This window comes from Centropristis striata, chromosome 15 (genome assembly GCF_030273125.1).
Source record: "Centropristis striata isolate RG_2023a ecotype Rhode Island chromosome 15, C.striata_1.0, whole genome shotgun sequence".
NCBI lineage: Eukaryota > Metazoa > Chordata > Actinopteri > Perciformes > Serranidae > Centropristis > Centropristis striata.
In genome coordinates this window covers 3,873,822-3,900,059 of record NC_081531.1, presented here as the reverse complement: position 1 = coordinate 3,900,059, position 26,238 = coordinate 3,873,822, and the positions used below count along the sequence as shown (strand labels likewise).

At 34.8% G+C, this 26,238-nt stretch overlaps 1 protein-coding gene across 3 annotated transcripts in view; it reads right to left on the bottom strand.

Annotated features, from left to right (window-relative positions):
• Window positions 1-26,238, bottom strand: part of ntm (neurotrimin) — a 702,168-nt gene that overhangs the window by 52,092 nt on the left and 623,838 nt on the right. For all 3 annotated transcript variants that reach the window (XM_059351046.1, XM_059351045.1, XM_059351047.1), the window contains one exon: window positions 12,518-12,750. In XM_059351046.1, the coding sequence (XP_059207029.1) occupies window positions 12,518-12,750 (233 nt within the window). The remainder of the gene's footprint in view (window positions 1-12,517; window positions 12,751-26,238) is intronic.

Below are 26,238 nucleotides of genomic sequence, written 5' to 3'. Positions count from 1 at the left end.
TGTGTCTTTTTTTTTTAAAAAGTGTGTCTTATTTGGTAATTCTGTGTCTTTTTTTGGTAATTCTGTGTCTTTTTTTTATAATTTTGTGTCTTTTTGGAAATTCTGTGTATTTTTTCGGTATTTTGTGTCTTTTCTAAATAATTTTTTTCTTTTTTTTTAAGTCTTTTTGTGTCTTTTTTTGGTCATTTTGTGTCTTTTTGGATCATTTTGTGTCTTTTTTTTATAATTCTGTGTTTCTTTTTGGGTCATTTTGTGTTTTTTAAAAATTATCTCTATGAACCAACAGAATGACATCACTCTCTACAGTACAGGAGGAGTTTTGATAAACAAGCTTAGTGTGTGGGCTTTAAAATAAAGAATAACTTGTAATAGTGTATCCTGGAGGACTGTTCACACAGAGAACTGGAAGATGGCTTCAGTCAGGTGGCAAATACTTTGATTCCCCGTGTTGTTTGGTAGAGAGAGGCAGCAGCAGCAACACATTCACAAACCCCTCAGACTCTATTCTGACCTTTACTGTTCAACTATTTCTCTGCTGTCACAATGAACCCACTTTTCTCCTGCTTCAGCTGTCACCACGGCAACAGTGAGTTATGGCAAATTCAGATTCTGATTCTCACTCCAAGTGTAAAGTTTTTTTTTTATTATTTATTGTATATAGTGAGAAGCTGTTGACACATGGATTATGACTGTGGTTACAGGAAAGTATTTCACTTCAGTTATGAAGCTTTTCACAACATTCAACCAGAGAAGAATGAGCAGTGAGAGCACATAATACATGCACAGGAAGAATAACAGCATTGACCTGAGCTATTCTACCCAATAATACACCAATCCATTTGCAAATGTGGATTTTTTAAAATGTTACAATCTACAATGGTACCAAACAGGTATACAGCTCTACCCTTAGAGAGACTGACTGAACAGATAAAAGGTGACGGTAATTTGTTTAACCCTTAATAGGACACTCATTGAAATACTGGAAAATTCCAAATTTCAACCCTAGAGAATATTGGAGGATATTACATACAGCCATGATGTGTAAAAAAAAAAACATACGGACCTGGGGGAGGGGGGTCATATTTTGAGAATTTTTTAAAAGAGATTAAGGTGTCAAATCTACGAGAAAAAATGTGCAGATTTATGAGATTTAAAGTGGTGAATCTGCGAGAAAAAAGTTGTTTTTTTCACCACTTTTGTCTCGTAAATCTGCAACTTTTTTCGAGCAGATTTGCCACTTTAAATATCTTAAATCTGCACATTTTTTCTTGTAGATTTGGGACTTTAATCTAGTAAATTTTGAAGTAAATCATCTACAAGATGATTTATATTATTATATCTGTTATTGACAGTCTCTTGTTCTCCTCTTCTCTATTTTCTATTTTTCCCTGTTTGATTGTTTTTGACTATTTAACTGTGTGTGTGTGTGTGTGTGTGTGTGTGTGTGTGTGTATTTATATATATATATATATATATATATATATATATATATATATATATATATACATAGTTAAAAAAAATATGTTGCTTTTACAGAAAAAAAATGTCAGCTGTGGTTACCACAATAATTCTGCAAAAAATACAGTACAAATGTAAACAACTTTACAGAACAACTTGTACATTTAACTGGTATTCAGTGTACAATAAATAATAACTGAATGTTAATTTACTGGTATTCAATGCATAATAAGCAAAATCTGCATGTAAATTTTGCATAAATAATCAGTATAGAAGCAGCATCATCCTGTTAAATCAGCAGTAAAGGACGCTATAATCTACAACTTTAAAATGTATTTAAAAAAAAAATACTACAGTTTTAGGATGTAAAATGTACAAGTTGTTCTGTAAAGATGTTGACATATGTACTGTAATTTTTACGGAAATATTCTGGTAACCACAGCTGCCAGTTTTTTTCTCATTTTTACAGTGTATATCTGTTGTACTGACAGCTCTGTTGTAACGGAGAGGAAAACCAAGCCAGCACGTGTATGGAGAGGGGGCGACATGTTGGATTGTGATGCAGGTCAGGTGTTTCCACAGTTCTGATCCATAAAAGAAAACTGTGTGGGAGCACGTCAGAGACGAGACTGAAGGACTGGAGTTGAGTCTGTTTACTCTCTGAGAACACCAACAGGAAGGTTACAGCTCTGGCATTTCACTCAGCACAGTTCACAACTCGCCCACCAAGCTACTAGATAACTCTCCTCTTATTCTCCTGGTTGGTTCTTAAGCCTTTGATGCACAACATGGGTCTAAAATGACCTGACAGAGTTTTTTATCTTCTATATCTTTGCAATAAATTATTTTCATTCAGTATTCCAGGTTTTCCTCAATTAGTTTGTTTTTGATCATCATACATCCTAATTTTATGTTTTTCTTTATCCATTTTTTAATAAAATCCCTTTTTGTGTCACTTCAAATGCACAACATGGGTCAAAAATTGCCCATATCCAATTTTTTAGCTTAGTAGCTCGCTAAAATAACTACTTAGCAAACTTATTGGCTAAGTAGCTTGCTAAGCTAACTACTAAGCTAACTTCTTGGCTAAGTAGCTTGCTAAGCTAACTACTAATCAATCAATCAATCAATCAAACTTTATTTATATAGCGCTTTTCATACATAAATGCAACTCAAAGTGCTTTACAAAAGCTACTTACTAAGCTAACTTCTTGGCTAAGTAGCTCGCTAAAATAACTACTTAGCTAACTTCTTGGCTAAATAGCTCGCTAAGCTAACTACTTAGCTAACTTTTTGGCTAAGTAGCTTGCTAAAATAACTACTTAGCAAACTTATTGGCTAAGTAGCTCGCTAAAATAACTACTTAGCTAACTTATTGGCTAAGTAGCTTGCTAAGCTAACTACTTAGCTGACATCTTGGCTAAGTAGCTCACTAAAATAACTACTTAGCTAACTTCTTGGCTAAGTGGCTTGCTAAGCTAACTACTTAGCTAACTTCTTGGCTATGTAGTTAGCTTAGCAAGCTACTTAGCCAAGTAGTTAGCTATATAATAATACAAAAACTTTTTTTCTTCATAAAGTATGAGAAGCAAAATGTAAATAATGATCTGTTGTTATCAAAAACAAGATATTTAAAGAATACTTGGAATATTCAATCATAAAATAAGTTGATATCAAAAGATAGAGCACAGAAACACACAGCAGCATTAAATAACATGGGGAATGAATGAGGGTCTTTTTTGACCCATGTTGTGCATTAGAAGGGGGGTCAATGTGTTGTGCATCAAAGGGTTAATGCCTGGCACAACTAAAGGTTCATTTGTTTGGACAAATATAATAATAAAACAAAAATAGCTCATAAGAGTTTAATTAAAGAGCTGATATCTAGACATTTCCCATGTTTTTTTTTTTGATAATGACCAAAATAATTATCAAGAAAACCATGGAAAATGTTATATTTGTCAAAACAAATGTACCTTTAGTTGTACCAGGCATTGCAAAGAACAAGAAATTGGAGAAAAAAAAATCCAATATCTAGTAATATAAACTAGATTCGACTTTATTAATCCCACAGCGGGGAAATGTTTTGTTACAGCCGACCACAAAAATTGCACACAAAATGATTTCCCTTTCAGATAAAGATAAAAAATAAACAATCTAATAGAAAAAGACATTTAACAATATACAATATACTATACAACCTAGTGCAAATTAAGTGAAGAATGTGCAGAGTGCAAATTATATGCAAAATGTGCAGAAAAGAAAGAAAGAAAACTAAAACACGTTCAGGTTGTGCTGATGTTGTACAGTCTAAACATTTTTTCCATGACTGTATACAACCCCAAACCCAATCAAACAGAATGCAATCATTGTTTTTTTGTGTGTGCAAAATTGCAAATAATTGAGGTGTTTCACCATCTACAGTCACAAAGCATCTAAATGTGGAGAAATCTCTGCATATCAGTGCTCATGGCATCATGGCTAAGTGGCACATCTGTGAAGGTCCATAAATGCTGAAAGGTACTTACAGGTTTTGGAACAACATATGCTGCCATCTTTTCCAGGGAAGTCCCTGACTATTTCAGCAGGACGATGCCAAGACACGTTCTGCATCCGTAACAACAGATCAGGTTGAAGGAAAAGAGTCTGCAGTCCAGATCTGTCTGTGTGGCGCTTTATGATTTTATATTTTTATCTCTACTTCATAGATTAATTTTATATGGTGTGGCTATTTTGTGTCTCTATGTTATGTCTTCATTTTTTTATTTATTGTAAAGCCTGTTGAGATCCGATCTGGAAAGGTGCAATATCAAAGAAAGGATGAGTTACTTACGGACTTTTTACTTCTTTATACTAGAGACTGACATCCAATTTAAGAACAGTCACATACAGTCATGGAACAATTATTAGGGGTGGTCTAATAATTTTTTTTCCATTACTGTAGGTTTTTTGCACAGGTTAACCCATTTAAGGCGGGAAAGCATGACCTCATTTCTACCATTAAAACCGGGGGCGCTGTTGCATTATTCTACCGTTAAAGCCGGGAAAGCGGATACGTTGTTTTTGTAGTATTTGTAGTTTTTTCCACCTGTTTTTGGTCTCTTGGCCAATGAAATGCATCAGAATACATGTGGGAGTGTCGCAATGCAACATGGGACTTTTCCAGAACTTTGAAATCATCACCAAAAAAAGACACAAAATGACCAAAAAAAGACACAAAATGACCAAAAAAAGACACAAAATTACTAAAGAAAGACACAAAATGACTTGCAAAAGACACAGAAAGACAACATGAGTAAAAAAAGACACAAAATGACTAAAAAAATGACAAAAAAGAGAATACATGTGAGAGTGTCACAATGCATCATGGGACTTTTCCAGAACTGAAATCATGGTGGAAGACGACTATAGCGGAGGGAGCTCAGTTATAACAGCTATAAGCTCTCAAATACTTTTTGAATTTCATTTCTATCTGCTACAGAGGCTGAAAAATCTATTATCTAGTAGGAAGAGTTGACACTTCTGTTGAATTTGCAGAAAAACTTCACATTTTAGAGGCTTATTTTAAAAACGCCCAGAGGTTTTACAGGCAGTTTTAGGCCTATATGGGTTAACCCTCTGCAGTTTTCTTATTTTTCTCTTAGGTCGCTTTCATAACCCAGGTCCATTTGGTTCGTCCGAATGAGAGTGAAATTGATACATTTGGTTGGTTTTGTTCTTAGTCTGGTTTCTTTCACAGTGCAGAAATGTAAGCAGACCAAATGAAACAACAAGACTTGAAGAAGGGCGTGTACGAAGGTTCATAAGGCCTATAATTTGACCAAATAGAAAGATTGTCCTAGGACAAACTGGTACGTTTATTGTCTCCTCACACAAAATAGATTAGTCTTTAAACAGTTCAATGTTCTCTGAACTTCTGTTGGGAACTCTTGACTGAGATTTTATGGCTTGTGAATAATCTATGAAGTCAGACAGCGCTGTCTGACACCAGATGAGTTATTGTGATCAGGCATGCTTCCAGGGGACTGACTGCTCGTACCGGAGGACCATCAGGACCCTCTGATCAAATATTCTAAAGGACACGGAGAAGAGCCGCTTCTAGTTAATGAGATCTCTTTAAAACCATAAACAATACGGTGATTCTCATGAACATGGTGCAGCTCATTGCAAAAATCCAAAAGCATTGATTACATATTTTCTTTGACACTTCATAACAGGGGTCTCAAACTCAAATTACCTGGGGGTTATACTGCTGGAGGCGGTATCAAAATGACCAAAAAAAGACACAAAATTGCTAAAAAAAAGACATACAATGACAGAAAAAAACTAAATTACTTAAAAAAGACACAAAATGACCAAAAAAAGACACAAAATTACTAAAAAGACATAAAATGACTGAAAAAACACTAAATGACCCAAAAAGACGCAAAATTATTCAAAAAGATACAAAATTACAAAAAAAGACACAAAATTACCAAAAAAGACACAAAATAACCCTAAAAAGACAAAATTATTTAAAAAAGACACAAAATTAGAAAAAGACACAAAATGACTGAAAAACAAAAAAAAATGATTGAAAAAGAAACAAAATCACCAAAAAAGACACAAAATTATTTTAAAAAGATAGAAAATTACTAAAAAAGACACTAAATTACCCAAATAAAAGCAATTAACAAAAATTATGATTAAAAATATAGAAAATATTATTTTAGCACAAAACAATGAATTCTGCCTCATTATGGTTATATTGTTCATTCGTATAAAAGTGAAATATATGAAGTTTAATAAAGTATGTCCTTATAATAATCTTCACAGACAGAATTTAGACTGGCTTAAACTGACACACGACTTGAAACTGTTGTGTTTATGAATCCTGTTTCACTCATCAGAGTTGCTGTTTAATTTATACTCTGTTTTGGCTAAAGTAATGTTTGTCTCTGGCTCTAACAGCACAGTGAGCGATTAGCTTCAGATGACTTCATAAATACAGTAATCTAGTTAGCGTCTGAGTCTGAAGACAATTAAATTACGCTGCATAAACAGTACATTATAAAACTAAATCCAAATAACCTTGACTGTTGTGTTCTTGTGAATTTGCAATTAACTGCCATGGGAAAATGACACCACAGCACAATGTCATCTACATTATAAAAATTAATTACCACCCTCTTCATGCAGGTGCACATATAAATAATAATTTCAAAGAATATTGGAAAGGTGTTGTTTGATTGGATCGAATGTCAGCTGAATGATCTGAGACGGATCATGGAGACTGATGGTGGTTCACAGATTTTCATTATCTATCGACTTCTATTCATAATGAGCAAAACATCTCCAGGCCTCTGGATGTGTCAGTGGTGGAGAATATTACAGATCCGCCCCAGTGCATGTAAAAAAAAATGAAAATGTTCTGTCTGTTAGTAGTGTCCAACGTCTGAACAAAAACTAAGGTAATTCAAGGCCCTCACTACATTGTGATAAAGCAACTACATACAGTTGTTGAAAAAAATATTAGAACATTTTTTCCTTCAATTGCTATTTCTACAGGTACATTTGTGTGGACAAATATAATGATAACAACAAAAATAGCTCATATATATTTAGTAAAAAGAGGGATCATTGGCAGGATTATAATTTTTAAATAGAAAATTTCCTCTGGGGAAATTCCGAAAGGGCCACGGGGGCTACTGCCGGTGTGTGTACACTATGATGAGATTCTTCAGAGATTTCAAACTATTAATACTAGTAATGTTATGATACTATATTATATACAAGGAGCACATCTACAACAAGCATTCCTTTTCAAGTATTTATTCATACAGCAACCTATGACCTTTAACCTCAAAATGTGTGTGCGTGTGAAACGTGTATCTGTAACTGTAATCACATCAAAGGATCAAAGGCAATCACAGGAAAGATCAAAGGCAATCAGAGCAGAGCAATCAACAGAATGAACTGCCACCAACTGCCAATGTACCGGAACAGCGACAGCAGCCAGAGGTGGACAGACTGGAATTTCTGTCCTCGAACAGAAAGCATTTTTGGCAAAACCATAATACCTATCATTGATCCGACTTCACTTTGAGCGTCCTGAGTTCTTCCTGAACAGCTACATATGTTTTTTGTGAAGAAAAATTAAGAAATAGCTTTGTAAGAGCGGTCTGAAAAACTGTTAAATATGCTTTTCTACCGAAATCTTCCTGCATTTTTAATATGGGAGCCAATGAGGCTGTTGGTGCGTGTTGGTGGATCATCTGTGCGTTGTACGCCCAAACTATAACTCTGACAGCTTTACCAGAAGACTTTGAGTGAGAAGACAAATTTTCCTACGTTTCTATGTATAGATTATCTCTGTAGAGTGGAATTTGCGGTCTGGAGCGCAGTTTTCAAATTTATTTTTTGACAATTTATTCTCTCCCTCTACACTCTGGCGATGATGTCACACACTCTGACACGAACATTCCGTGCAATACACACCCATTATAATCTCAGAATTTCTCCAAAAATGATCATGGTCATTGAACAGGGATTGATAAAAAACTATATGACCTATCGAAACGTGGATTAATACACCGATACACAAGACTTGTGTCTACCGTTTAAAGTTTAAATGGAGTCTCTAGGTGAAATTATGCCGGAGAAGTAGACGTTTAAAAATCTCCAATTATCGTTCTCTTTCACTCATTTTTTTCCGGCCGTCCCATTCACTTCAATGTAAGTGAAGATGGTGAAGACATGTATGCCCCCTGTGATAAAAAGTATTAGGTGAAGAAGAACTGTTCTTCATTAAGTTTTAACAGCAGCAGAGAAAACAAGTAGGCAAATGTTAGAATGGGAGTATATATAGTTATGTTCTGTGAGATACAGAAAAAAAAGGTACAGAAAAAACACAACTTGCTAAAATTGCTGAAGTCCACCTGCGTCATTGGCTGTAACATAATTATATGCATTTAAGGCTATTGTTAAATTCTTATTCACACGCTGTTAATATGTTCAGTTACCACACACACACACACACACACACACCATCCAATTAGGTAAAGTAGACATATTCTCTTGAACAGCTTATACTATGAAAAGAGAATGAAAGGCGAATAAGGGAAATGTTACAGCTATTCATCCTATCCATCATTTCATTTAAAAACCACACTTTCCAAGGAACAAGAACATTTAAGGTAGTTATGGGCAAATTCAGCAGGACTGCTTTAACCAAGATGGCAGCTTCTGATTTTAAGTAATGTTCTGTGTGTGTGTGTGTGTGTGTGTGTGTGTGTAAATATATGGATTAAAAACCTGAGAATATATATTGAAATTAGAGAATATATATTGAAGTTTTTAACCCAAATTTTTTTCTCAGATTCTCAGATTTTCAATACATATTGTCACATTTTCAATATATATTCTGAGGTTTTGAATCCATATATTATAATAATTTCCTTAAAAGCTTGCCATAATATATATATATATATATATATATATATATATATATGTGTGTGTGTGTGTGTGTGTGTTTGTGTCTCAATAAATTCGAATATTATAGAAAGTTTATTTATGTCAGTAATGCAATTCAAAAAGTATGAAATAACACATTATATCGATCCATTACACACAGAATGAAACATTTTATGTCTTAATTTATCCAAATTCTTGTAATTATAATGATTATTCCTTACATTTAATGAAGACCTAAAATTCAGCGTCTCAAAAAAAAAATTTATATAAAAAAAGACCAATTTTAAAAACTATGTTTAATATGGAAAAGTTGGCCTATATATATATATATATATATATATATATATATATATATATATATATATATACACACATACAGATATTAAGTACATGGTTTGTATTGTTCCATAATGACTAAGACGAGTCTTTTTAATTGCATGTGTGAAATCTGTTAATTAATGATAACGTGAGAAAGGTGCTGCTGTCAGTTTTATTAGCAGTTTTTATTTACCAGAAGGTGTTTATATTTTGTCTTGCAAGAGGCCATGGAAAACAAGCTTGGCAGAGTTTTTGACTCAATTAAAGGTGTTGCTTGTAGATGTGATGTCGCACAACTTTTCAACATGCTGACACCTCACAGAAGTGTCTTGGTTTGTGTAATGCTGTCTGTGAATGAAATAGTTTTTTAGTTTCTAGCCTCTGAGAGCTACAGAATCTGAGATTGTCTATATATAAGTGGTGGCGTCCCACATGGTTGTGTTCTCGGCCCCGTAATGTTTTCTCTCTTTACTTTTCACTCTAGCCTTTTATCATAACAGGCTGATTTTCAAGGACACTGAGGATTGTAACTACTTCACTTTTGGCATTTCTGTTCATTTTTTTACTGTTTAAAGTAGGGAGGGGAATAACTAATCGATGATCGATTAATGGTTGTGAAGAATTTGTTCGATCACGTGGAATTTTTAATCAATCTGTGTATTTTTTTAATCTTAATTTTATCTCTGACTGTGTATCAGTCTCACTGAACTGAAACACGCTAGAGTGTTCGGGTCTTGATTGACAGGATCAAGTCTCTTTTCGTCCTTTCAAAATAAAATCCAATAAGCCAATGAGCTGAGAATTAAGTTGGGTAAAGCAGACAAGGAAAGAAGGAGCAAAGGAAATGGAGAAACTGAAGAAGGAGAAGTCGAAAGGAAGGAAGGAAGGAAGGGAGGGAGGAAGGAAGGACGGAAGGAAGGAAGGAAGAAAGGAAAGGAAAGGAAGGAAGGGAGAAAGGAAGGTAAGACAAGAAAAGAAGGAAGAAAAGAAATAAAAAACTGAAGAAGGAGAGGAAGGAAGGAAGGAACAAAGGAAACAAAGAAACTAAAGAAGGAGAAGAAGGAAGGAAGGAAGGAAGGAACAAAGGAAACAAAGAAACTAAAGAAGGAGAAGAAGGAAGGAAGGAAGGAAGGAACAAAGGAAACAAAGAAACTAAAGAAGGAGAAGAAGGAAGGAAGGAAGGAAGGAAAGTAAGGAAGGAACAAAGGAAATGAAGAAACTGAAGAAAGAGAGGAAGGAAGGAAGGAAGGAAGGATGGAACAAGGAAATGAAGAAACTGAAGAAGGAGATGAAGGAAGGAAGGAACAAAGGAACAAAGGAAATGAAGAAACTGCAGAAGGAGAGGAAGGAAGGAAGGAAGAAGGAAATGAAGAAACTGAAGAAGGAAGGAAGGAAGGAAGGAAGGAAGAAGAAAATGAAGAAACTGAAGAAGGAAGGAAGGAAGGAAGAAGGAAATTAAGAAACTGAAGAAGGAAAGAAGGAAGGAACAAGGAAATGAAGAAACTGAAGAAGGAAGGAAGGAAGGAAGGAAGGAACAAGGAAATTAAGAAACTGAAGAAGGGAGGATTTTGGTTATTATCAATAGAACCATGTTAAATGTCTAGATATCATCAGATATATCATGTACTCACTGCTTTCATGGTTTAATAAAATATTTTCCAAGTTCATTTTTCTTATCTTTTCAGAAGTTATAAATAAAAGACAGCTGAAGAAAAAAGAAATAAAAACTGCCTTGTGGTTTCAGACTACAGTGTTGTTGCTTTCCATCATGTTGCAGAGAAAACTGAGAGCAGAAGTGATCCAAACTTGGCCGATATGTTCTTCCTCCTCTCTTCCTCCTCTCTTCCTCCTCTATGTTCTTATGAGCAGCACTTTATGCAGCATGAACCATTAGCATATGAAGCTGGGAGCGCTAAGCGGTGCCATTCTGCTCTGTGTATACAGCAGAGTGGCCCTCGCTGTGCCTCGCATCTCTACGAGGACGCCATCACGGCTCCACACGGCGGTTTAGCCAAAGGATCTCAACATCTGGTGTTCCTCATTAACCTCAGCTAACACCCAGAACCAGGAACACTCCCCCCCTCTCCTTGAGCAAGGCAGTTAGCCTCTAATGGCTCTAGTGGAGCAATGAAGAAGGAAATGAGACTCTAGAAGGAGAGTGCACCTCTTGTTTTTTTAGCTCTCTGGTTTGTTCACTTATGCCCTCATGTGCTGGGGCTCAGCAATAACACAGCCATTCATCACAGAGAGCAGAAAAAATACAATAAAATATGCATGTTTGTGTGAGTGTCTTACATGATGCACCTTCTAAACTGAGACCAGAAGATACTTTACAGATTTTTAGACGATAAAATTTCACTCAGTTGCACTAAATGGTTTAATGATTTACAGGTGCGTCTCAATAAATTAGAATATAATGGAAAAGTAAATGTCCAGTAGTTCATGTCAAATAGCCCCAACCAATAATGAGTGCATATGGAAAAACAATTATTAGACCACCCTTTTTCTTCAGTTTCTTGTTCATTTTAATGCCTGGTACAACTAAAGTAAAAAAACTTAAATCAAAAATCAATATTTTGACTTAGTTTCTGCATAAAAATGGATTTTGATCACATTTCTAGCGAGAAATATATGTTTTATTTTCTAAATATTCACTCAGTGAATGTACATGATCACTTTGTATGTTGGAATAGCCACGGGATATGACTGTCATTAACTTGCATTGTAGCGAAATCCGTGTCAGTTTCACGGAAATTTGAGTGATTCCGTGGCTATTCCACGGATTTTGAGTTAAGCGAATCCGTGGCTATTTCACGGGTTCCTGTGAGACCAGGTTCAATTAAAGCTACATTTGTGTCCAAACAAATATAAATAAATGTAATGATAAAAACACAATTAGCTGATAACAGTTTAATTTAAGAGCTGATATCTAGACATTTAAATTCTAGAAATTTAATAAAACAAAGGTGGTCTAATAATTTTTCCATAACTGTATGACGCACTAGCAATGGGTGTTCCTCAAGGTTCTGTGCTGGGCCCCCTTTTCTTTTTCTTTTTATATTAATGATACTCTAGTTGTACCAGGCTTTAAAATGAACAAGAAATTAAAGAAAAAGGGTGGTCTAATATGTTTTTCAATGACTGTATATACTGTATTATTTCCACTTTTTGAATTGAATTACTGACATAAATAAACTTTTGTATGATATTCTTATTTATTGAGATGCACCTGTAGCAGTATATATCAGTAGCTGCAGCAGTAATAGCAGTAGTGTGTAAATGATGTTACCTTGGATGAGGATGTGCACTGAGGTGGTTCTCGGTCGACTGCTCGTCTGGACTGCACACACATACTGGCCCTCATCTGTCATGTCCACGTTTTCAATCTTGATGGTAAACTCCTCTTGATTAAGGGTCACCAGACTCACTCGGGGATCCACCGACCATTTGTCTTCTCCAGCATACAGTATACTGGAGCGGTTCAGCCATGCTGTGTGTGTGACGACGTCCCCCTGTGCACACCTGCAAAGACATGAGAAGAGCATTTATTAAAAAAAAGGCTTTTACAAAACATAGACAAGTCGTTAGGGCTGGGCAATATATCAATATTAAAAATATATTGATATATTTTTAAATGCGATATGGAATTAGATCAGGGATGGGACCTCACTTGAAGTGGCCCCCAGTACAACTACATGCATTTGAGCATGAAATCTTAAAAGTGCAGTGTGAAAATGCACAAAATTACTTCTTGTAATTAATGTTGTTCTGCTGTTTTTGCACTGATAAAAAAATAAATCACAGTAAGTGGTTATTTTTTATTTGCTTCAAACCTTTTATATTCCTATTTATACTGTTATACATGCATTTGAGCATGAAATATGTTAAGTTACTGCACTGTAAACATATTTAAAATTGCAGTTTCATCATATCTGGTTAACCCTCTGGAGACAATGAAAGAGCCGGAGCACGACTTCTTCATGACGTCAAAAAAAGACACAAAAAAGACACAAAAAGACACAAAATGACAAAAAAGAGACAAAAAGACTAGAAAAAAGACACAAAATGACTAGAAGTGTCTTTTTTTGGTAGTTTTGTGTCTTTTTATTAGTAATTTTTGGGGTATTTTTGGTCATTTTGTGTCTTTTTTTGGTAATTTTGATACTGCCGCCATTGGCCCCCAGGTAATTTGAGTTTGAGACCCCTGTCCTAAATTAAACTCTTATCAGCTATTTTTGTTGTTATCATTATATATATCAAAACAAATGTACCTCGCCCTACAAATCGTTAAGATAAACTGAAATTCTCATAGAATTACAAATATGCAAAATCCATAATTGTAGCTTGACGTGATGTATACAATCAGGAGAAACAAACAAATCAGCTGCCATGTGTGTGACTCATAATCCCGCCCTGTACAGTACATAAGGGCTCTTTATTATTCATTGCATTTCTGAATGATTTTTTCAGCTCTGGCTGTGGTGGACAATCATCCCACTGATTAGCAAACGTTCAACCAGAGAGGAGGAGCTCATCAGTGGGAGCAGCTGCTGGAGGGTTTGTTGGAGATGAAAACATCCTCAGAGCAGGAAAGACTGAGACAGAGCAGTGGACAGCTCAATGTGTCCAGCTTTATTCTGAAAGGAGCCTCAATGATGTGGGACTTTTGAGACTGAGAACCATTTTAGAGGGGAAAATTCATCGGTTACCGTTACGCCAGACGAAAAACTGAAAAAAGGCCTTTTTAATATGCACTATCCACCGATTTTGCACCAATATGACTATGCAGAAGTACTCAGAGAGCTGCTTTCTAGTATATTTAACACTATTATAAAATATTATGCATTATGTCAACCGGTTTTAGAAATAATATCAGAGAAAATAAAGAATAAATATCTGTATTTATTAGATATTACATATCTGAAAACATATAGAGCAGGGGTCTCAAACTCAAATTACCTGGAGGCAACAACAAAATCACCAAAAAAAGACACAAAATTACTAAAAAATACGGGAAAATTATTTAAAAAAGACACAAAATGACCAAAAGAAGACACACAATTACCAAAAAAAGACACAAAATTACCAAAAAAGACGCAACATTATTTTAAAAAAGACACAAAATTACGAGAAAGGACAGAAAAATTACCAAAAAAGACACAAAATTATTTAAAAAAGACCCAAAATGACAAAAAAAAAGACACAAAATGAGTAAAAAAGACAAAAAATTATTTTAAAAAGATGCAAAATTACCAAAAAGACACAAAATTACTTAACAAACATTATAATTGAAATACTTTTTCCATTATCCTTTTTTAAAAATCACATTCTGATGCCTGGGGGCAATATCAGAGACACCACTATTTGGCTTTTACTTCACTTTAAGATCAATTGTGAATTTAGGCTACAAAACCACTGTTCTAGGTTAAGGGCAAAAAAAAAACATGTCCTTGTTAGGCATTATAAAAGACAGAGAGATCCTTTACAATCAGCTATTAATGATAAAAGGCTACAGTGAAAAGTAAAGCGAGAAAACAACAAGGGGCCGAGGATACAACCATGTGGGACGCCACCACTTTGTCAGATAGACAATCTCAGATTCTGGAGGTCTCAGAGGTAAGAAACAAAAAAACTCTTTCATTCACAGACAGCAGCACACAAACCAAGACACTTATAAAACATGGTGTCGTACAATAATGGCAACGTAATTGCAGTCCCCAGGTCCTTTATAAAAAAAGGTAAATAACAGCATTTGCGATATTAGCAATCATGTGAACAGCTTGCATCTAATTTGACAACTTTTTTACAAGAGACATTCTACGTATGCAAATGCAGCTCTGGAGCAGTCATCAGGTTCCTTTTGTTCGTCTGCCCACACACTTGGTTTGTGACATTCACAAGTGATTGAGACAATGAGCCGAAAACTGCAGCGCCGTGCTCCGCTGCAATCACAACAGATTGGTTTCACCAGTCACAAAATGCTGCTTTGATACAGGAGCAGGGTCACTGAGCTTTGACTGCTTCCACAGAGCAACACATCTGCTGTATTTACATGACAAATCTTTGGATCCCACTGAGAAAGCCGTGCCAAGGCTGCAGGGAAGAAAAAAAAAATCTTCACTTAATAGTGAGTGTGCCGACGGAAGAAGAAATTCATACTTTTCAATGTTTTTTTGGTCATTTTGTGTCTTTTTGGGGTCATTTTGTGTCCTTTTTGTGTCATTTGGTGTCTTTTTTTAAGTATTTTAGTTTTTATCTGCCATTTAGTGTCTTTTTTTAGTAATTTTGTGTCTTTTTTGGTGATTTTGTGTCTTTTTTGGTGATTTTTTTGTCCTTTTTTTGTCATTTGGTGTCTTTTTTCAAGTAATTTAGTTTTTTCCTGTCATTTTGTGTCTTTTTTGGTCATTTTGTGTCTTTTTTTTAGTAATTTTGTGTCTTTTTTGGTAATTTTGTGTCTTTTTTTGGTAATTTTGTGTCTTTTTTGGGTCATTTTGTATCTTTTTTTTGGTCATTTTGTGTATTTTTTGGGTAATTTTGTGTAATTTTGTGTAATTATGGGGTAATTTTGTGTCTTTTTTTAAATAATTTTGAGTCTTTTTTGGTAATTCTGTGTCTTTTTTAAGTAATTCAGTTTTTTTCTGTCATTTTGTGTCTTTTTTGGTCATTTTGTGTCTCTTTTTTGTAATTTTGTGTCTTTTTTTGGTCATTTTCTTTCTTTTTTAAGTAATTTAACTGCAAGGGGAAAAAAAAAGTCTTCACTAAATAATAAGTGAGTGTGCCAAGTCGACGGAAAAAGAAATTCATACTTTGTACAAACGGCCTTGGGCAGCCCAATGCCTATTCATCATTTGGGTTTATTTAACTTTCTGTGGCCTAATTTTGTCACATAAAGAAGAGAAGGACATTTCAACATTACAGTTTAAAGTGGTAACAATGTAACAGGACTTTAACACTTTGCAGCTGAAAGACTCTCAGCTCCATTTACGCTGTCACAGCTTTTGTTACAGCATCACTCACTTCCACTTCAGTAGCAGCAGAAGGGTCAATGGCATCCTTGGGGCATATGTGGTGCTATGGTGGGGAAAGAAGGACAAAATTGGTGTGTGTGTGTGTGTGTGTGTGTGTGTGTGTGATCAATACACAGGAGCAAAGGCTTTCAAAAATAATGGATTGCAGTGTCTGTGAGATGGCAATGCATCAATTTACTATGACAAAGTGGATTAAAAAATAGGGTTTTCATGTCTAATTGCTCCAGAGTTTCTCTGAGCTGCAAATGTATTTTGCACTGTTAAATGTTAATCTTTATAAATAATGACAACAGCTGCAGAGTTTGAACTCTGCAACCTGCAACTTTCCTTTAAAAATCATCAACAAGAGAATTGAACAGCCCTGGAAAGTCTTGTTGTTGCTAAGCTGATGTACCTTGTGGCATCACTACTGGGTGAATCAATCACACCTGTCTGTGTGTTCACACTTGAAACTTTCAACATGAGAGGTTAAAAAAACACTGTTTTTCAGCCTTGACATGAAAGTTTAATGTGAGTTTTATACGAATGGCACTTTACCGTGTTGAGTGTGGAAGGTCCCTTTAATTACTTATTTTGGTAATTTTGTGTCTTTCTTTGGTAACTTTGTCATTTTTAAATAAGTTTGTGTCTTATTTTGAAATAATTTTGTCTTTTTTAACGCTTTTGTGACTTTTTAAGGTAATTTTGTTTCTTTTTTAATAATTTTGTGTCTTTTTGGTAATTTTGTGTCTTTTTTTAGTTATTTTGTGTCTTTATGGTAATTTTGTGTCTTTTTTGGTAATTTTGTATCTTTTCTTGGTCATTTTGTGTCTTTTTTAAATAATTTTGTGTCTTTTTTGGTCATTCTGTGTCTTTTTTTGTAATTTTGTATCTTTTTTGGTCATTCTGTGTCTTTTTTGTAATTTTGTATCTTTTTTGGTCATTTTGTATCTTTTCTTGGTCATTTTGTGTTCTTTTTGTCATTTTTTTTCTTTTTTGGGACGTTTTGTGTCTTTTTTGGTCATTTTGTGTCGTTTTTGTCATTTTGTGTCTTTCTGTGGTCATCTTTTGGTCAATTTGAGTCCTTTTTTGCTTAATTTTATGTAATTTTTTGGTCATTTTGTGTCTTTTTTTGATCATTTTGTGTCATTGTGTGGTCAATTTGATTCTTTTTTGGGGTAATTTTGTGTCTTTTCTGACAAATCCCAAAGTATCAAGTTGTTACTTTCCAAGGAGTCTCTGGCTTGAAGCTGACTGTTACACACTCAGGAGGTCAGAATGGACCTTTAGACTGATAGCAAAGGACTTAGATTAAAAGTAACAATAAAATATAAAAAATATATATAAATGCACAGACAGAGAGATGTTTTAGTTGTTGTCTGCTTCATTATTTGTCCAAAATTCGTCGTATCAACTGAGTTTTTCTTATCTGAACTGTGAGATTCTGTTCAGTGAGTGTGAGAACTACTGATATTATGGACTTCTAGCTTACTTACAAATAACATACAATTATTTATAGTTTGTCACTTTAAATTGAAATGTAATATCACATTATAGACTATTTATTTTCTTGTTTCCTTTTCCATCCTCTTCTCTACTTCTTCCACATTTGCTTCTGAGTTTCGCCATGGCAACGGTACAGAATAAGTATGCTAAGACCATTGCAATTATTTATTTGGGAAAGTAGTTTTAGAGGAAGATGAGGATGTGAGGCAGTAATCATACAGTTAACTCCTCAGTCTTCACAGCCTCAGAAACACAGAAACCGTCCTCTGTAGCAAGGTTATTATAGTTAACGAAAACTAACGAAATAATGAAAACTAGAGTTTAAAAAAAAAAAAAAGATAACTAACTGAAACTGTATTGTGTGGCTACAAAACTAACTAGAGCTAACTAAAGTTATAGTGAAAATGTCCTCTTTTTTAAAATAATTTTGTGTCTTTTTTGCTAATTTTGTGTCTTTTTTGGTCATTTTGCGTCTTTTTTAAGTAATTTAGTTTTTTTCTGTCATTTTGTGTCTTTTTTTCCCCTTTTTTTAGTAATTTTGTGTCTTTTTTTAGTAATTTTGTGTCTTTTTTTTGGTAATTTTGTGTCCTTTTTTGGTCATTTTGTGTCCTTTTTTGGTCATTTTGTGTCTTTTTTAAGTAATTTAGTTTTTTTCTGTCATTTTGTGTCTTTTTTTCTTCTTTTTTTAGTAATTTTGTGTCTTTTTTTGGTCATTTTGATACTGCCTCCAGCGGTCCCCAGGTAATTTAAGTTTGAGAGCCCTGGTCTAAACCTTTATACAATTTAATCACGGAGTTGAAATCATTTGCTGAAGCAGCTTCTGTGCCTCTTTTGTAAAGTCTCTCAGTCTACATGTGTACAAGTCTAATTCAACTTCTTTGCATGCATTTCTATCCAGCACTGTGTTTAAATGGTATCACATCCCTAGAAGTTCAAAATGTTCAGCATCTAATTGGAATGATCCTTTTTAAATCTATATATTTTTAGAACTTTATTGAGAATAAAACCTGGTTTGACGTGGGTTTATTATTGTTATAAACTATATGCCTCAGCAGCTAAATCCCCCCAGAGAGCAGCAGGAAGAAAAGCCAAGGGATAATAAATATTTTACATACCATATTTCCTCCCCCTTATCGCTTCTGCACAGATGGCAAACAAAATTTAATCCAAAAAAAAAAAAAAAAAAATTGTCAATCCTCTCAAAAGCATGAAAGGAGGAAGAGGAGGAAGAGGAGGAGATGTGAGATCAGGAGGTGAGCAAACACTTCCTCCTCTCTGCTACCTGTGAGCGATGTGTGCTCCATTAAAAATACATGACACATGTTGCTGCACAATTAGATGTCGCCAGTTGACTTTGTTTACACTGTGGATCAGGGATGGGCAACTGGAGGCCCGGGGGCCGCACACGGCCCGCACCCTCACCTGAAGTGGCCCTCAGTACAACTACAGGCATTAGAGCATGAAATCTTAAAAGTGCAGTGTTAAAATGCAGAAAAAAGTGTGGAAGGTCCCTTTAATTACTTTTTTGGTAATTTTGTGTCATACTTTGGTAATTTTGTGTCTTTTTAAAAAAAAAAAAAAGTGTCTTTTTTTAATAATTATGTGTCTTTCTTAATAATTTTGCTTCTTTTTTTAAATAATATTGTGTCTTTTTTGGTAATTCTGTGTCTTTTTTTGGTCATTTTGTGTCTTTTTTAAGTAATTTTATGTCTATTTTGGTAATTCTGCATCTTTTTTGGGTCATTCTGTGTCTTTTTTCTCTCATTTTTTTGCTTACTCCAGCGGCCCCCAGGTAATTTGAGTTTGAGACCCCTGACTTTATTTTTCATTTTAATATTATATATTGTCATTGTTACCTATTTTGTTCATTGTTTTTCTTATATTATCCTATATTGTAATTGGTAATTTTTTTTTATGGGGCTTTGGAGAAATTTCCTGAATTTCCTTCAGGATTAATAAAGTTCTATCATCTAGCTAGCATGAATACTTCCTCATATATCACAGAGACATATTCATTTCTGATATATCATACTGTCTAATTCACTCATTTCATAACTAAATGCAATTACTGCATAGAAAGCAGACTCCCAATGAAAAAACAATTAAGGAAGAAGAAAATGATCCTTGCCTGGTTGGTAACATGTCTGTAGTATTGACAATGTCATGTGTCTTTTTTTTGTAATTCTGCGTCTTTTTTTAATAGTTGTGTGTCTTTTTTAAATCATTTTGTGTCTTTTTTTAAATCATTTTGTGTCTTTTTTTTGCAATTGTGTGACTTTTTTTTATAATTGTGTGTCTTTTTCGTCATTTTGTTTCTTTTTTGGTAATTCTGTGTCTTTTTGGTCATTTTGTTTCTTTTTGGGTAATTTTGTGTCTTTTTTTTTTTTAAAGTAATTTAGTTTTTTTTCTGTGATTTTGTGTCTTTTCTTGGTCATTTTGATACTGCCTCCAGCGACCCCCAGGTAATTTGAGTTTGAGACCCCTGGTCTAAGATCTGAATGATGAGATTATGAACAAGATCTCCAACCTAAACGAATATTTACATTATTTTGACGTTTTTGAGGGGAGACCAGTCTGGAGACTATTCATGAACAAAGACAGGTGTCATGTGAGCTCTCTTCATGGTCAGATTTGGTAGTTTTACATTGATTTAGTGTAAAAAATAAACAAATGTGTGTTCTTTAGGCATCTCACTTCATCCATCTTGGCTGGTTTTGCTTCTTGTTTCGTCTTTTACAGAGATGTTTTCTCTTCGTTGTGGTTGCTGAGTCATGTGCTCCGTCTCAACACTGTTTCTAGATCTCGTCTCTGCAGCTGATCGCTGCCGGCGCTCAAACTCTTTCTTTTAACTCCCACCTGCATCGTTTAGGACGCCTGCAGCCCACTGTCATGGAAATGTGTTGTTATAAAGTGTGTGGAATTTTCCCCAAACATTTATATGAAGTAGAACTGAAAAAATAAATGGCATGTAGAAAAAATACAACTGAGATAAAATGGAGAAGAAGAGGTAACAGAAAGGAGGATTTATGAGTGAAAATTCAAGCCTCGATTTCTGAGAAATGACTTCACAGCTTTAATGTCTGGAAAAACAGTTTGTCAGTCTACACAATGAATAGGGTAGTATTCTATAACTAGAAAATCTGAAGAAATTTGAGTGTGCTTGACTCTCACCCATACATTATTGACACTGCCAAGTAGTTTATAATATTTTATCTCTAACGTTGCTCAGATCAAGCTTTCAACATGTGTATGAGAGGACAAATAGGCTGTTAAAATGTACCATTGACACTTTGCTCACAAATACAAATACTACTTTGGTAGCTTAGCAACCAGGGCCAGGTGGCGTCCACCAATCAGAGCAGAGCAATCAACTGAAATCAACTGCAGCCGTGGAATTTGACACCAATGAGATAGCTAAAAAGTATCTCTCGAACAGAAAGCATTTTTGGCAAAATCATAATACCTATCATCGATCGTGTCTAAAACTCGTCAGTTTGTGTCTAAAACACGTCAGTTTGTGTCTAAAACTCGTCAGTTTGTGTCTAAAACTCGTCAGTTTGTGTGTAAAACTTGTCAGTTTGTCTAAAACTCGTCAGTTGTTGTCTAAAACACGTCAGTTTGCGTCTAAAACTCGTCAGTTGTTGTCTAAAACTTGTCAGTTTGTCTAAAACTCGTCAGTTTGTGTCTAAAACTCGTCAGTTTGTGTCTAAAACTCGTCAGTTTGTGTCTAAAACACGTCAGTTTGTGTCTAAAACTCGTCAGTTTGTGTCTAAAACTCGTCAGTTGTTGTCTAAAACTCGTCAGTTTGTGTCTAAAACTCGTGAGTTTGTGTCTAAAACTCATCAGTTTGTGTCTAAAACTCATCAGTTAGTGTCTAAAACTCGTCAGTTTGTGTCTAAAACTCATCAGTTTGTGTCTAAAACTCTTCAGTTTGTGTCTAAAACTCGTCAATTTGTGTCTAAAACTCGTCAGTTTGTGTCTAAAACTCGTCAGTTTGTGTCTAAAACTCGTCAGTTTGTGTCTAAAACTCGTCAGTTTGTGTCTAAAACTCGTCAGTTTGTGTCTAAAACACGTCAGTTTGTGTCTAAAACACGTCAGTTTGTGTCTAAAACTCGTCAGTTTGTGTCTAAAACTCGTCAGTTGTTGTCTAAAACACGTCAGTTTGTGTCTAAAACACGTCAGTTTGTGTCTAAAACTCGTCAGTTTGTGTCTAAAACTCGTCAGTTTGTGTCTAAAACACGTCAATTTGTGTCTAAAACACGTCAGTTTGTGTCTAAAACTCGTCAGTTTGTGTCTAAAACTCGTCAGTTTGTGTCTAAAACTCGTCAGTTTGTGTGTAAAACTTGTCAGTTTGTGTCTCAAACTCGTCAGTTAGTGTAAACTGACAGTTTTCAGTTAGTGTGTGTGTGTGTGTGTGTTTGGGTGGGGAACACCAATCAGAGCAGAGCAATCAACTGAAATCAACAGCTCCTGTGAAGCCACCGACAGAGAGTGAAAAACAGCAAACCGTTCTCCTCGAACAGGAAGCATTTTTGGCCAAACCGTAGCTCCAATCATTGATCTGACTTCACTTTGAGCATCCTGAGTTCTTCCTGAACGTGTACATATGTGTTTTGTGAAGAAAAATTAAGAAATTGTCTTATTAGAGCGATCAGAAAACTATTTGTACCTCTGCTTTCCTCCAGCAATTTTCCCGCCTTTTTTGCTATGGCGGTCTATGAGGCTGTTGGTGCGTGTTGGTGGATCATCTGTGCGTCCTACGCCCAAAACTATAACTCTGACAGCTTTATTAGGCGAATATGAGCGAGAAGACGAATTTTCCAACGTTTCTATGTATAAATTATTTATGTAGAGTGGCATCTGCGATCTCGAGCGCGGTTTCCAAATGTATTTTTTTTTTAACCTGGTCTCACAGGAATCCGTGAAATAGCCACGGATTTGCTTAACTCAAAATCTGTGGAATAGCCACGGAATCACTCAAATTTCCGTGAAACTGACACGGATTTCGCTACAATGCAAGTTAATGACAGTCATATCCCGTGGCTGTTCCATGGATATTTGTTCCTATTGGTTTGTTCCAAGTCACGTGACTTTCAAGGTCCCGGCGGTCAGAACAAAAAACATGGCGGACAGTTCTCTCATTTTTAGTGAAAAAAAATCAATATTTTGACTTAGTTTCTGCATAAAAATGGATTTTGATCACATTTCTACCGATAAATATATGTTTTATTTTCTAAATATTCACTCAGTGAATGTACATAATCACTTTGTATGTTGGAATAGCCACGGGATATGACTGTCATTAACTTGCATTGTAGCGAAATCCGTGTCAGTTTCACGGAAATTTGAGTGATTCCGTGGCTATTCCACGGATTTTGAGTTAAGCGAATCCGTGGCTATTTCACGGATTCCTGTGAGACCATGTTGTTTTTTTTTCATATTTTTCTCTCCCTCTGCACTCTTGCAATGATGTCATCACTCTAGCCTCTCCATAGGGTAACATTGGGAGGATTTTTTTGGCGCGTTTTTGCCGAAAATAATAAAAAGAAGAGTGTAAAACATAAAATAATGCTGGGGTTGAAAGATAAAATAAGTTGTCAGGTTTCTTCCAAAGGCCCATCCCTATTCTGGAGCGGAGCTGTACTCCGGGTCACTGACATCCTTTGACGGACAACACAACAAAGTTACTTTCTGCAACTCAGAGCCAAACTTCCTGTTGGCTGTCAGACGTCTCAAGGCCTGTTTCCATCTGAATGACCTGTCAGACACGTCAGATGGTGTTTTGGGCTTCTGGATGTAAAGTCCTGAAGTGGTATGACATTGGAAAGTAAAATGAGATGGGATGGTATATGTTTTTATTTACTTTCTGTTTTATAAATTAACCCCAAACAGACAGTTATATAAAACAGAATTGTCTCTAAATGACTGGCAGCAATCAGAAAAACTCTTTTACACCTTTTTTTATGGCTCAATAAATAAGGATTTTATCTTTTGTTAAATGTTGCTCTAAAGCAGGGATGGGCAACTTAAATGCTGCTGGGGGCCACGATTTTTTCTCGACACGACCACAGGGCCACATATAGGAGCATGCACTTAACTCTATGGAGTCTAGGACTATTTTGTCCATTTTTGAATCCTTTTCATGTCTTTTTTGTGTCTTTTTTTGTCATTTTGTCTATTTTTTCTAGTCTTTTTGTGTCTTTTTCTAGTCTTTTTGTGTCTTTTTCTAGTCATTTTGTGTCTTTTTGTGTCATTTTTGGTCAATTTTGTGTCTTTTATTGTTTCTTTTTTGTGTCTTTTTTGTGTCTTTTTTTGGTCATTTTGTCTTTTTTTGTCATTTTGTGTCTTTTTCTAGTCTTTTTGTGTCTTTTTTCAGTCATTTTGTGTCTTTTTTGGTAATTTTGTCTCTTTTTTAGTCATTTTGTGTCTTTTTTCTAGTCTTTTTGTGTCTTTTTTTTTAGTAATTTTGTGTCTTTTTTGGTCATTTTGTGTCTTTTTTCTAGTCTTTTTGTGTCTTTTTTTAGTAATTTTGTGTCTTTTTTGGTCATTTTGTGTCTTTTTTGGTCATATTGTGTCTTTTTTCTAGTCTTTTTGTGTCTTTTTTTAGTCATTTTGTGTCTTTTTGTGTTGTTTTTGGTCATATTTGTGTCTTTTTTTGTCATTTTGTGTCTTTTTTCTAGTCTTCTTGTCTCTTTTTTGTCATTTTGTGTCTTTTTTTAGTAATTTTGTGTCTTTTTTGGTCATTTTGTGTCTTTTTTCTAGTCTGTTTGTGTCTTTATTTAGTCATTTTGTGTCTTTTTGTATCTTTTTTGGTCATTTTTGTGTCTTTTTTTGACATCATGAATAAGTCGTGCTCCGGCTCTTTCGTTGTCTCCAGAGGGTTAACCAGATATGATGAAACTGCAATTTTTAAACATGTTTACAGTGCAGTAACTTAACATATTTCATGCTCAAATGCATGTTTAACAGTATAAATAGGAATACAAAAGGTTAAATAAAAAAATAACAAATAAAAAATAACCACTTACTGTGATTTTTTTTTTTTTTCAGTGCAAGAACAGCAGACCAACATTAATGCAAGAAGTAATTTTCAGCATTTTTACACTGCACTTTTAAGATTTCATGCTCAAATGCATGTAATTGTACTGAGGGCCACTTCAAGTGAGGGTGAGGGCCGTATGTGGCCCCCGGGCCTCATGTTGCCCATCCCTGATCTAAAGCAAAGTTTTGCCCGATTTTTTCCACATCATTTCAGATATTTTTTCTGCTTCCATTAAGTAAAGCAGAGAAAAAAAGGTTAAAAAAAAATGATAATAATTGATGGTCTTTACTTTTACCCACTGCAATTACTCTAGTGGTGGATGTGAAAGGCTTGACTTTGAACTAAATGTTACACTGAATTTAATGAGAAGATGATATAATAATTGGTCTCCAGTAACATGATTATAATGTTTCAGCCTGGGCCTGGAATACAAATTCATTTAAAGTTACTTTTCACGATGAATCTGACTAGAATGATGTTTTTTAACCGACATTATTCATGTTTCACAGTGATTCCTTTACTCATACAAGCCCTGAATCAAACTTTATACATTGTCAATACTACAGAAATGTTACCAACCAGGAAAATATATATTTTTTTCTTCCTTAATTATTTTTTCATTGGGAACAGAGTCTGCCTTCTATGTGGTAATTGCATTTAGTAATGAATACTAAATTTAAGCATAAAATAAGCAGAAATAGCTGGCTTTAAAATGAGATTAATTAAAAATGAATTTCTTACAGCCCCCTAATAAGTGAAATATACTAATTATAAGAATAAAATAAGCATAAAATGTTGGTTTTTAAGATGAGATTACTTAAAAATGTACTTTTTACAGCCCCAAAATAAGTGAAATATACTAAATATAAGCAGAAAATAATCAGAAAATGTTGGTTTTTAAGATCAGCTTACTTAACAAGTAACTTTACAGCCCCAAAATGAGTGAAATTTACTAAATATAAGCATAAAATAAGGATACATTTTTGTTTTTTAAGATGAGATTACTTAAAAACTAACTTTTTACAGCCCCAAAATGAGTGAAATTTATTAAACATACCAGAAAATAATCAGAACATGCTGGAAAACACTTGGGTTGCCTTATGTCTCGCCATAATCACATGATTTATTGAGCCTCAGCAGTTATTGTGCTGATGAGCCGTTAATTAACCCGATCCATGCATTCATTCATTAGGAACATTCATCTGCCAACATGTCGTCTCCATGTAACATGTGGGAGGAATAAATCTGCAATATGTCTGCAGGTTGAAGTACTACTGTGGTGTTTTCACTATAAAGTCTCATGTGATCTCCACATTCTGACAGACAGACAGACAGAGATGTCACCATGGCAGAGATGCATCATGGGATGTGACCCCCCGCCTGGACCAAGACTGTTATTTCCCCTCACACGTCCCTATGACTCAATTATGATCTATGCAGCCGTCTGCACTGGCT